This window comes from Dermacentor silvarum, chromosome 1 (assembly GCF_013339745.2).
Source record: "Dermacentor silvarum isolate Dsil-2018 chromosome 1, BIME_Dsil_1.4, whole genome shotgun sequence".
Taxonomy (NCBI): domain Eukaryota; kingdom Metazoa; phylum Arthropoda; class Arachnida; order Ixodida; family Ixodidae; genus Dermacentor; species Dermacentor silvarum.
In genome coordinates, this window is record NC_051154.1 from 306746560 (window position 1) to 306759500 (window position 12941).

The window sequence follows — 12941 nt, forward strand, 5'->3', positions numbered from 1 at the left end:
CTTAGCGCTTAGCGCGCCGCTCGCTCGCCCGACACCCGGCTTGAAAGCGCGGAAGCCGCGATGCTACAGTACACTAGAGGAGGAGGAGGAGGAATAACTTTATTGAAAAGGGGTTGGGGTGAAAGGTTATGAGCTCGATGGGTGGGGCACCAAGTCCAGGGCTCCACTGGCCTCTGCCGCCTGCCTTACGTGACCCAGAAGTGCTAGCTGCACCTCGGGGTCAGAGCTGGCGAGTTGTAGTATTCTAGTACACTGTAGCGATGCTCCCAAGGATGCTCCCGGCGGCGGCGCTGTGCGCCGGTGGTTGTCACGTGACCAATACGGTGGCACGCGCCCTCCCGCAGCGCCTGGTTGCAGCACTCGGCAGAGGGCTCCCTATGAAAAAGAGAACGACGTTCACGTGGCGACGTTCCATCCACGCACACGCGTTGTCTGGAACAGCTTAGTTAGCGTGTGCGCCGCTGGCTGTAAGGCTCGGTTAGCAATGTCAATTGAGCGCTGTGTTCATCGGCAAATGCTGTAACCTCATCCATCTCGTACCAGAGGCCTCCAGATTAGGTTCATTAAGTTAGGAATTCTCGAACGTGTCCCGGAGCGGCGTCGAAGTTCGGGATGGCCACCGCTTGCGCGAGCTCCTCATCGGAAGCGGCCCCATCAGTTGAAGATGAGGAAAATGTTCCGAAAGATGAATTTATTCCGAGAGAGTACCAGGTGAGTCTCTGGTTTCTCCTACGTTTTGACTAGGCCGCGGCACATCAGCCGAAATTTTCTCCATTGCGTTTCTAATGAACAACTCAGTCAGTTTCCGTGATCGAAAGGTTGTTCGAACGCCACGTATCGGCCGTGCATTTTCATGCTGTGTTATGTCTTCGGTGCTTCAAAGGTTTCGTGATCGCAGTGCAAGGAAGCCACCGTAGTTGTCACATACGACCGTCGCTGACCATTTGTCGGTCGCGGCGTCTTGTGGTGTATTCGCGCGATGCACATGAACGTTCGCAGTAACTCGACTTTTTTTGTCATTGCCGATAGGTTTCTAGCTAGGATCAGCTGACGTTAAACACATCTAACGTAGTGAACTTCAACTACATTCCAATAGCCGTTTCGATTCGCGATGATGCCACCACCGGTGTTTGGCGGCGTAACCGCTATCGCTTAAATGCGAAAAATCTACCCGCTCTCTGCCGGGATCGAACCCAGACCCGCTGCGTGGGAGTCAGATACTTTACCACTGAACCACGCAAGCGCTTGCTATCAGGCAGAAGAAAAATTCCCTCTATAGGCAGGCGCAGACGCAGACGACCCGAGCCTCCGCCAGTATGGTGGCGCCATCTCGTTAACTTGCCTGGAACCGCCGCGTGCGACAAGATGCGATTCAGACGCGATGAAGAAGCGAATCGTAGAGCTACGTGCGCGGCTACAACCAGGCATCATCGGGCTCGGCAGACTGCTGTGCAGAGAGCATTACAAGCCGCAGCTCGGCGCCGACGCCGGGCGGACAGTTCAGATCGTTTTCGTCAAAATCGAGGCGAAGGCACTTTGCCGCGAAGACCTTGTTGTGCGTGGTGCCAAAATTGGAGCTACTCTTGCGCCGCTCAACCAGCTTACGCTGTGACTGTGCTGCGTGTGATGCGCAGGCCTGTGACTTTTTCACGGGCCAAGCTTTGGAATGCGTAAATATTTGCATTAGTGAACGTACGCGCAGTATATTCTGTTGACCGGAGCACGCCAGGGCTGCCCCCAAAAATTTTCGCCTGCCCCCCCCCCCCCTCAAGAGCGCCCAAGGTAGGCGGTATGACAAAATGTCAATTGTGATGGCTTATAATTTGGAGGCAGATGTATGAGAGCAGCACTTACTAAGGATGACCTTGTTTAACCGTAACAATTTATTATACAAAATTTTTGATCACAAGCAATTACCCTCTCGCTTATGATAGAATAGGCGCTTGAAATACAGCGCGAACTGCCGCAATAAGGTAATAGTGGTTCCAACGGTTCTAAATAGATTTAAAAATGGGCCACACTTCTCCGTTGTTCGGTTTGCTTGCATGAACCGGCACCTTCTGGCCTCCGATGTAACAGCCTCTTTTTCAAGGGACACTAAAAAGAAACCGGAAGTGGAGCTTAAATGGTAGATTATCCTTTCACGATCACAGCCATACCATTATTACAGCAAACATATGTTTAATAAGCGAGAAAATAGCGAAAAACTGATGGATAGGTGCTGATGCCCCTTCGAAATTCCCGCACTACACGTTCGTGACGTCGGAGATTACAAATGCAGGCCGGTCGCGTTTGGTCGAGAGCGATTTATTGCTGTTAATAAAACGCAAAATGAAATACACTTTAAACGTACATAAACAGCATTTGCCAACTTTTTAAACCGTTTCAAGCGAGGAAGTACAAGTTTAGCACAAAATTGAATAAATAAGAAAAAATGGCATGGAGATACATGCGGCCGTGATAGTTTCGTAGTTTCGTGTTTGGTCAGTGCATCGTTCGCGCGCCTATTCCGCTCTACGGTGTTTGGTTGCGTGGCTCGAAAAGCGTTGACTTCGCGGGAAACAGCCAGAAAATGCCTCGTGTGTGTAGTGTTGAGGGCTGTATAAATGGTCCAAGGCGCTTGCTCAGGGGCAGCGGCAGTGTTGACTCGATTGTGTCCTTTCATGTATGTGGTGTCGCGGGGAGAGCCCCGGCTCCCCGGCGTTCGCAATGGCTCAGTGCTCTGCTGATTATAAAACGGCAATAGAGCGAGAGAAACCGATGGTGTGCTCTCTGCATTTCTCGCCCTCGGATTATGTGTATAATCTTGCCCTCGGAAAGTATCTTGGCGTGCCCCAGAGGCCAGTCCTTTCTCGAGCAGCTGTTCCCTCAATGCGGCCTTCATCAAACCCCCTACCGGTGCCCCTGCAGCAGCAAACTGGCGGCTCGGTGAGTGCTGAATGTCATTAAATAAAGCCACGAAATAACCATACCGAGTACGTGCGCAACTTTCTACGCTTGTTCTGTCGGGAACATCGTCGCCTGGCGAACCGGACGCTTTGCCTTCCGTCGACGAAAACAAAGCTCTGCTTTCCGCCGGCGCGGCCGGAGGCTCACCGCCAGGGCACGCGGAAACACCTACCGCTCGAGCACGGAGGATCATTTCGCGCTCCGTTTCACTGAATATCGCTGAAATGCAGTCCTGCTTCCCTATCGAGCTCTTCGTTGCAAGGTTCAGCGGCAGCAACGGTATCCATCGCGGCGAACGCAAACACAGCGACCATGCATGCAGCCATGATGCATCCAGCGCCTCGGCCGTTTACGCAAGCGGTGACGTATCATGGCGCATTCTGATTCGCTGAGAGCAATGAAACCTGTGACGACACTGCTTCAACGCCAAATCTGGGGTGAGAGAAATTGAGGAAGAGATATTTGGTCTTTGTTTACAAATTTCTCCGCTAATAACTCATATTTTTGCACCCAACAAAAACTGCATGCATTCCTGAAGGTCCCTCTTTTATTCCAGCTGAACTTCCTGTTTCTCTTTAGTGTCCCTTTCAGGCACCTTCCGCCCACAGGCCTCTTCGGCAGAGACTAAGCTTAGCCCTGCTGAGGTCGCATAACCGCGAGTGCTGTGTAACCGAAGGCAGCACACACATACACACGTCGTCTTTCATTTTCTTAGCAGAAGCCCTGCTATGTAAATATGCTAAATTCGAATTTATATCTTACTGCATTGCTGGAATAGCTTATTCACACTAATGTGTTTAGAAGGCCTTCAGCTCAGTCAAGCTGTTGTTAAAAGGTTTTAGCCATCGAGCAATTGGTATCTGCATCGCAACCCTGTTGTGCTCTCGGATGAGCATGTTTAAGATACTGTAATGCAATAACGGAGACACAGAGACACAGCACTCGTTCACTGGGCCGGCTGTTCTATTCTCTTCTAGCGCTCCAGCGCCCGCCTTGCGAGCGCTCGCGGCCAAGTTCACTTCGTCTTTACACTCGGCCACGCTGCAACTGAGTTTCCGGCGCGCTTGCAACAAAGAAACTTGTCCAGGGTGTGAGGTAGTCGTTGGTGAGCCATCCAGCGTGCAACCAGCTTCTCTGGTGGGCGGCACTGGCTGTTGCGCGCTGGTCGCAGGCCTGGCCGACTGTTCTTGGAAAAGGATGACCACACATTGTCCGATAATGTAGACCTGAACATATTGAGCAGCACGGGTGCCAGGGCCATCGGCTCCGCTTTGTTGCGGTGGCCACCATGCCTTGGGCGCCACACTGACTCTGAATGGCGCACCTCCACTCCTGCGTGGATGTTGCGCTTAACGGCGATAGCACAGATAGGGGCAGCAGGGGTGTTCTCGGAAATAGAGGACTGTGGTAATGGGTCATTCTGGCAAATGGTCTTGTCGACCGCTGACGCTTGTTTGAATGCCAAACCATGGTATCCTGTAGCAGGAATCGGAACTGAAGGACGGCCACCGTCACTGCCGCTGGAACCACGAGGTGTTGGCGTTGGTTGCAGCTGAACACTGGAAGACACCGAAATGCTGCCACTGCTCCCCTAGTGCGGCGGTGGCCCCGGGCAACAGGCATCCCGCAGTGAAGGCTGCCCCGTGATGCCTCCCCTGCTACCCGGTACAAGTGAAACTTCCGAAGACGAGCACGAGGACGGCACCGGGTGGAGGGGGCCTGCAAGCGGCTGCTGCTGCAGCCCAGGGATGAGTGGGACAAGGCTCTGCACCATTCGGTCCAGGCCCTGGTCGGGTTCTCGCTGCTTGCGACGTAAGTCGAACACCGCCTCGTAGACGGGCTGGCGGGCCACCTCGTTGGTGGATGGCGCCCCCTTTGCGGCAGGGGTGGCGTGTGCCGGAGTGGGGCTTTTGCGATAATCCTCGGCCCTCAGCAGCAGTAGAGCCAGGGCGGCTTGGTCCGTGTCCCAAGGGTCGCCGTACTGCTGATTGCCCGCATCATCGCCGCATGCGTCTGCTTCCGCCGCTGCTGCGGATGCAGCTTCATCTGCTGTCTTGGAGGCCATGCTGCCGAGTACGCTATGGAAAGCGGTGGACGCCGACGTGGAGATGCTCGAACCGGAGGTCTGTGATTGATGCGGGGGCGGCTGAGGGATCGACTCGCTGCCGCTGTTGCTGAACCGGTGGTTCTCGGCCGCGATCTTCGACGACGACGAGCCGCAGCTGAATTTTGGGGATGTAAGGTCAGCGCAGGCATAAGGGAGCGGGCGGAAAGCAGCTATAAGAGCTGCACTCCATTCAAGCCAGGACCCCTGCTTGATGCCGTCGTACTTATCCCAAGCCTTGGTGGCACCGCAAAGACGGTTTGCCGCAACCTGCCATCTTTGTTGGTCTGGCCAAGCATGACGGTCACCCATGGCATTGATAGTGCGAATCCAAGGGATGACGTCATCTTCAAAGCCGCGAAACGTCGGAATTTGTATGAAATCCGGCTGCTGGAAGTCGCAGCGTATCATCTCTGCCAGGCTACCTGTCCATCGGCCCGAGGAACCAGGGCCGGTGTCCACAGACAGTTGTGTCGCTGTGGTAGTCGTGGCAGCCGGTTCTACCACAAAGGCATACCTTGGTGGCTGAGGACTCGAAGAAGTGCCGGGCATGATATTTTCGCCAAGGGAAGCGTGGACGGCGTTCCCAGGTGGGGCAGGTCCAAGACGGAGGGCTCCAAGCGCTGTCCCACCGTCTTCGGTAAAGCCGACGACGACAGCCGGTGCCGGCACTTACGGCAGGGCAGCCTGCGGCTCTTCCTGTTGAGGCGTTGCTGGGCACACCTGCCGCAGGATCGAAGTGGTAGCTCTCCGGAGCGCCGTGCGCAGAACTGTGCTGATCAGACTCACCGCAGGCATAGGGAAGCGGGCCGAAAGCAGCTATCAGAGCTGCGCTCCATGCAGACCAGGAAAGCTGCTTCATGCCTTCATAGCTTTCCCATGCCTTGGCGGCACCGCATAATCGTTGTGCTGCAACCAGCCATCTTGTGTGGTCAGGCCAGGCATGACGATCACCCAAGGCATTGATGTTGCGGAGCCAAAGGGTGACGTCGTCTGGAAAGCTGCGAAACATTGGTATTTCCACGAACGCCGGCGGCAGGGAAGCGTGGACGTCGTTCCCAGGCAGGATGCAACTGCCAACGGACGCGAACGCGGTCGTCATGCCCTGGAGATGTTGTGTCAGCTCGGCGATGGTGTGGACGAGGGCATCAGTACATCTCTGTCCGAGAGCCACCGAGGAGGCTTGGACGCTGTCCCCGGACGGTGCAGTGGGTACCTGCGACGGTAGGGTGGCGGGCTCCATACCGGGGGAAGCGTGAACGGCCTTCCTGGGAAGGAGGGACCCGGCACGGGCCGAAGCACCGTGCGAGGAACACTGGAGGCTGGAACACCTTAAGTCGGGTCCGTTGTAGTCGGCTGCGCCATTGTAATGCAATAACAGAGACACAGACACAGCACCCGTTCACTGGGCTGGCTGTTCTATTCTCTTCTAGTGCTCCAGTGCCCGTCTTGCGAGCGCTCGCGGCCAAGTTCACTTCGTCTTTACAATACATAAATTATGGCATTTTTTTCACATTCTTTCATTTTTAAATGACGCGAAGAAAGCATGCCGAATAACTACACAGTCCAGTTAGTTCAATTAAAAAAAAATTTATAGAAGAAACACGTTCAGAAATAGTGGGAGAAATTGTAATGCACAGAAGCGCTGGGCTGAGCAACGACTAACATCTATTGAACATGCGCAGCCTCGATATCTATTATGTTGCACATACCGAAGGAGAGCACCGTGCATGTTTATTGGAGTCTTGTGGGACTGAAGGAAGCGTAGGTGCCATGTAAGATTTATCTCGGACTTTGATTGAATAATTGGAACATTTATAAAATAAGAGAGGAAAATGGAAGGGAGTTTTAAACAGTCAAAAATAACAACGCATAAGTTCCCCGCCTCCCTGCCCTCCCCCCCCGAAGGAACTCTCTTGTCGTGGGTGCCCCCCCCCCCCCAGTAAAAAAAACCTGGCGCTGCCCCTGGAGCACACCTAACCTTCGTTTCATTTACAAGACAATGTTATTTGCATACTTGGATAGACATCGCAAATGAGTTCTGCCCAAATGTTTTTTCTGAGAATGTACAGCAGTTGTGGACTGATCGAAACAAGTAATCGGAACATGACTTGCTCAACCAAAATTCGGAATCATGTGTCTTAGTTGGCTACTGCCGATTGGAGTTCACCAAAGGAGACACTTTTGTCCCACTTTCTTTACAGAACTTAAAAACACAGCACATAAGCGCGTTTGAAAACAAACAAAATGATAATGCCTTTGACTTGAAAGGTATAGACAAACTGCAATTTTAATAAAATGGCAATATTTAACGAAAAAGAATTGAAAAATTCACAACTTGGTGTGCTTTCAACCGAAGAACATACGATCGGAAGCTGGGTGCTCTTGCACAACGCTAACTGCCGCGAAACATGAGTGGCACTGAGGTTATTACAAGAGCTGTGGTCTGGTCTGAAGAATAAAGCAGAAGTTTATCGTGTGGTCTGGTCCCCAGAGTAGTTACTGCATAATGTACCTAATGTATGATCTACCTATGCCCTCAAGTAACTCATTGTATGTTGGTTTAACATTATTTCCAGATCGAACTCTTCGAAGCCGCGGTGAAGGAGAACACCATAGTGTGCCTGGGAACTGGGACTGGCAAGACATTCATAGCTGTTATGCTTATAAAGGAATATGAAGCAGCCATTCGCATCCCATTTGAAGAAGGAGGGAAGCGCACTTTTTTTCTGGTGCCAACAGGTCAGTCTTGCATCAATTTCACATGTAGGTTTTTGTTCCAGCTCTTAATGTTGGGCTATGTGACCCATGCGGTGGACGTGCGTGGAAAAATAGTCAGACAGCTCTATAATAAATGGTTTGCTACAAAATAACTGGCCTGGCCTAACATGGCCTGGCCAGTAGACACTGTAACTGCTGCACGAGGAAAAATTTTTAAGATTTCGTTTGTTTGAAGAAATACCTGCCCATGATCACATTTTGATGTACCCAACATGGTGGCTATCAGTGTCTATGGCGTTCTGTCACTGAGCACTAGGTTTGATTCCTGGCTGCATTCCTATGGGGATGGAATATAAAAACTTATGTTTCAAGCTTTGTATGCACAACAAAGAACCTCAGTTGACGGATGTTAGCTTAAAGGCCTCCACTATGACATCTCTCGAAGCCCCTGTGGTGCTTCGAGGTGTTGAGCCCTGTCAGTAGCCCTCATGTTATGGTTAATGAAAAACACACTTGAAGGTATCGACACATTCTCTTCCCCAACACATTGCACTGGAAATGGCATAGTTTGCGATTAAACACAGCTAAGAGACATTCTTAAGTGTTGTTTAAATCCCCTCAAGTACATAAGCCAATAAGCCGCGGAATTATTGATGTATTGTATTTTTTTCCTTATTTTGGCCTTTCAAGCAACATTGAAACACTTTTCAAAAGTATATTTCTGATACCTTATAAGTTACACTATGGGACATATGTGTCCCTATGTACCTTAAGGGCACCGAACAATTACGTGGGCTTCTTAGCTGCTTCCACAGTAAGACTGCTTGAAGCAATTCCTTACGGTAGGAAAGCACAAGTGAAATTGCAAATGCTGCAGCAGGGAAATGTGGCGATTTCAAGCGTTCAGTAGGAGCAATCCGTGCACCTTTTTCGAGCGGGAGCTTTTGTAATTTAGCATGTAGGAGTGTCTTGCCTTGCACACATTCTTATGCACTTGCATATCTTCTCAAGACTTGTGCTTCGATCTCGGCTCAAAAAATTTCCCAAAGAATCTATGCGACTGCTTGGCAGAACTGCAGGGAGGTCAGAGCGGGGATAGTGGGCTCGTCAGCTTGTAGTTTGACGTACATAATGTACGCGATGTTTACTTCAATTTCCCGGAATTCCTAGAACACTCGGAAGTAGTATTTAATTTTTGACTTACGGTCCACATCGTAGGTTACCTTCTTTGAGCTGGCAGGACGTGATTGGCTCATCAAAAGGATAACAACTAGAAAGGTCTTTATTTCTTCTGCCATTCGCATTTTTCTCAGCATAACAAGTGCATTGTTTCACAAGCATTTTTTACGAAGCTCTCCAACTTGATAACAGAAAATATTTTTAGTTTTATAAGATCTGCTGGTTGCTTGCACGGTTGAATACACTTTATTTCCCTTTGTTTCACGCCGGAGTCAGTTGTGACTCGCCGTTTTGCACGTCCTCTTCTATTCAATGACCCTTTGACGGAACACGTAATTTTGGGAGGAGTAATTGCAAGATGTTTTGCAGACCTTCCCTTGTCCCCTTTATCGGTGGCTTTGAATGTTCTGGCTTTTCTGGGTGTTTTGCGTCGATACTGCACTAACGTTGTCAACATATTCTTTGTAAAGCTGTAAAACACTCATCATCGTTGTCATGAAACAAAATCTTAGAGAATGTTTTCTTCCAATTAGGCATTTCCATTGTTTTTTCTGCCATAATTCCAGAAAATAAAAGCTTGCATCTAAAATAAACCAGGCTACACGTAAATGCACAACGTATATAAGTTTATTCATTTCAAGCGACTATTGCAACATGAAAGTGCTGCCTCAAGCGAACGCTGCCAAATGGCATCTAGAATTCCGTCACGGTACACTGGGACACTTATGTCCCAACACCTCTTTATCGCTAAAAAAGTAGTTTATACTCACTTAATATCAAAAAGCTTGGTTTGTTGCATACCCTTGATAAGGACACTTTATATTCCACACGTTCTATTCCTTTATTGGTTAGAAAAATCTACAAAACATGTACTTAATGCGGCGGCGGTGAAGTGCACCTTTGAGGTGCGACTCCACCCACACCTCGTCAGTGTTTTGTCATAGATTTGCCAACCGAAATTTTATATTTCGTTAATGGAATCTGTTAAGTTAGGTAAATTGCCCTCAGCAGGTTTCTAGGGGCAAAACGTATTTATCGAGACATGGTTAAAATTCGGGGACACATATGTCCCATGTACCTTAAGGGTTAGAGCGAAACTTGTATTGGTACTTCAGCCCACTTTGCGTTGATGACTGTATGGCCGAGTAAGCTGAGCGAATACCGGAGACGCATATCGACCCCAATACCAGAGACAGTGTAAGCAAAAGTGATGACTTGATGGGATGATCCTGACACCAGTGTACAAAGTGTGTTTTTGTAAGGGCTTTATTGTGGTTTGTAACTTGGGCCCATCCTGGGGGCATATTCTCGGACGATCACTTCTGGCAATATTATTGTCAGTGCTCGCTGATTGGCTGGTTGAGAAAAACCTCTTGAATCCTCCAACGTGCCGTGTACTACGTCGCGTGAATGTGATCGTCCGCGAATACCACCCCTGGAGGTAGTGGAATGTCACCCACCCGCCTCGTAGCACTGGTCAACCGAGCTAACCCAGTACGCTTCGCCACTGCCACAATTAATTGCACCTTTTTTTTTTTTTGCTCATCGCAAATAACCAACTAGCCTGAACTTCCGCTGTAGTGAATATTTAGAATGTCATGATTGCGAGATGCTAGTGATAATCTGGACGTTTGCATCACCCGTGACATCATCTTTGACTTTTGATTACAAGCGTTCGTTCAGAGCACAAGCGTTGCTGCCAGCAGTTGACGCCAAGTGGTGTTGACCTGCCGGGCAGTGGTAGCATTAATTATCTGCAACACTTTGTCACACCTTTGTTTGCGCATGCCAAGGGAACAGGAATGCAGTCAAGGATGGCAGAAGGTTTAGTTGATCTGATGAGATCCTGAAATTTGCAGGCATTTTGTGTACTTGGTCAATGCAGGACACAGATGATTTGCAATCACTGGGGGAGAGGCTGTCATCCTGCAGTGTGCTTAAAATTGGATGTTGATGATGATGACAGCTTGCATTGGTTGGAAGCTCATCTTGACTGTGCTGTTCTCCAGTGCCCCTTGTAGTGCAGCAGCAGAATGCCATCAAGTGTCAGACGGACCTGCGTGTTGGCGGTTACATTGGTGACATGAACATTGACAACTGGAACAGGCAACGCTGGGAAAAGGAGTTCATCGAGTCTCAGGTTGGTGGCAAAATGTGGGTGGCAAAGTATGCGGGGCTTAGGACTTCAGTCTACACCGTCATTTGATTACAATGGGACACTATAGAACGAAAACAAACGAGACAAGCACTGACTCACGCCTGTGAAAGTCCATCGTCAAAAAGAATGCAACATGAAAAATTGCACTCGTCATAGGATCGCGTGCAAGGAACTAAATCTTTACATGAATTCCTCAGATGGGGAAACACAAGAATGGCAACCAAGGGTTATGTTTTCTTTGTTAGTCACAATCATATGATGCCAATAGACAATGAAACCAAGAAAAGCATAGTGCAAATTACTTGTTTTCGTAATTTAAATGTGTGAAGATGTTTGTTCGGTTCCCGCCAGTCACAAATTGTTGCTTTTCTTTCATCTACTTTCATTTCCCTTTATTTTATCATTTCAATTTTTATTTTATTTGGCATAATGTAATTTGGTGCCAGGGGCACAGAGAAAAAAAGCTATTTCAGACATGACATTTCAATTAAGAAGAAAAGGTACCTTACCCCATGCTTTTCTTGGTGCCATTGTTTGTTAGCTTCATAGGACTGTGACAGACGGGAAAAGTAAGTTCAGTAAAACAGCTCAATGTATCATATGCGAGGTATGAAACAGTCACATGCCAAATGCGAAGCGATAAAAAAAGAAAAAAAAACAAACAAGAGAGCTCTTGAAGGTGGGGCTCACTAAACTTGGGGACAGCATGCTGGGGAAATGAAGGCAAAGCTGCACTGGTGGAGCTTTTGCACATGTTACTGCACCAAGTAGTCTGGCAGAGGCAGTGTATTCTGGTTGAAGTTCTGGTAGAAACGTTGCTACTCGCTATTGTTTTGCATTTGACAAAAAAAAAGACGCAGAAAGCAAGAACATAAAATTTATGTTCAGCACAGAGTGGTGTGTCTTATTTCTTTAAAAAGAAGGTGCTGGGGTAAGATATTTACATTTTCTGTTCCCCCAGCTTAAGCAAATGGGAATGAGACTATTTTCTTCAGGGAGCACTGTCGGGGTGATGTGCTGACATTGTAGGGAACAGTAAAAATAATATTACCATTAAAACCCACTCTTTTTTTTATGCTAAATTATTTTAAATAAAAACGATGCGTTGGAGGAGGAAAAACATTTATTTAGCACCATTTTGGCTTTTTCCAAGCAGCAACATTCCTTACTGATGGCATCAACAGTGGAAACATTGGTGAAGACAAGCAAGCTGAAGGAATCGTCAGCTTTTGAGGACGTGCAGCACTTTGAGGCTTCGGACATGTTTTTCTTGGCTTTGTGGCAAAGAGACAAGATGTCCTGGATGTAAACGACACAAGGTGCAGTGGATGTCTGAGCACGCATAGATGGTAACTTTGCAGCCAGCCATCGACCTAACAGGTTCCAAAATAAGTCGCGCAGCTTTTGCTTGAAGCTGTTCTGGCTTGTGATCTCGGCTTCATGAATGAGTTTCGTGCGACGACATCCTTTAATAGTGAAGCCATTTTATGATGAGTTAGAAAAATGTTTCAGCGCCCCTTTAAACACAGTGAGTTTGTTGTTTTATGAGGACAAGAACTGTCATTCACTAGTGCACTTATATCTTGGACCCATTACTAGCGTTGGGCTATAGGTCCAAGCAGTTCTTGTAATTAAATTTACTCATTACGTCAAGTAAAATTGAATTGAATTATCAGTACATTGTGTACACTGGAGTATGGAAGCCTGTCTCAGTCATCTCTACTAAGTCTTGTTTTTTGTTTGTTTGTCATCAAATGAGACTGCCAAATGAGCCAGATTACAGGAGTACTGAGACATTTTTGAAGTTTTGGAAACTTTATTACACGCTTT

General features: G+C 48.5%; 1 protein-coding gene across 1 annotated transcript in view; it reads left to right on the forward strand.

Moving 5' to 3' along the window:
* Positions 1-440: 440 nt before the first annotated feature.
* LOC119442155 (endoribonuclease Dicer) overlaps positions 441-12941 on the forward strand; it is a 100416-nt gene continuing 87915 nt past the window's right edge. Inside the window, exons 1-3 of the mRNA XM_037706915.2 lie at positions 441-711; positions 7633-7795; positions 10963-11093. Coding sequence (XP_037562843.1) covers positions 613-711; positions 7633-7795; positions 10963-11093 — 393 coding nt within the window. The 5' untranslated portion in view covers positions 441-612. The remainder of the gene's footprint in view (positions 712-7632; positions 7796-10962; positions 11094-12941) is intronic.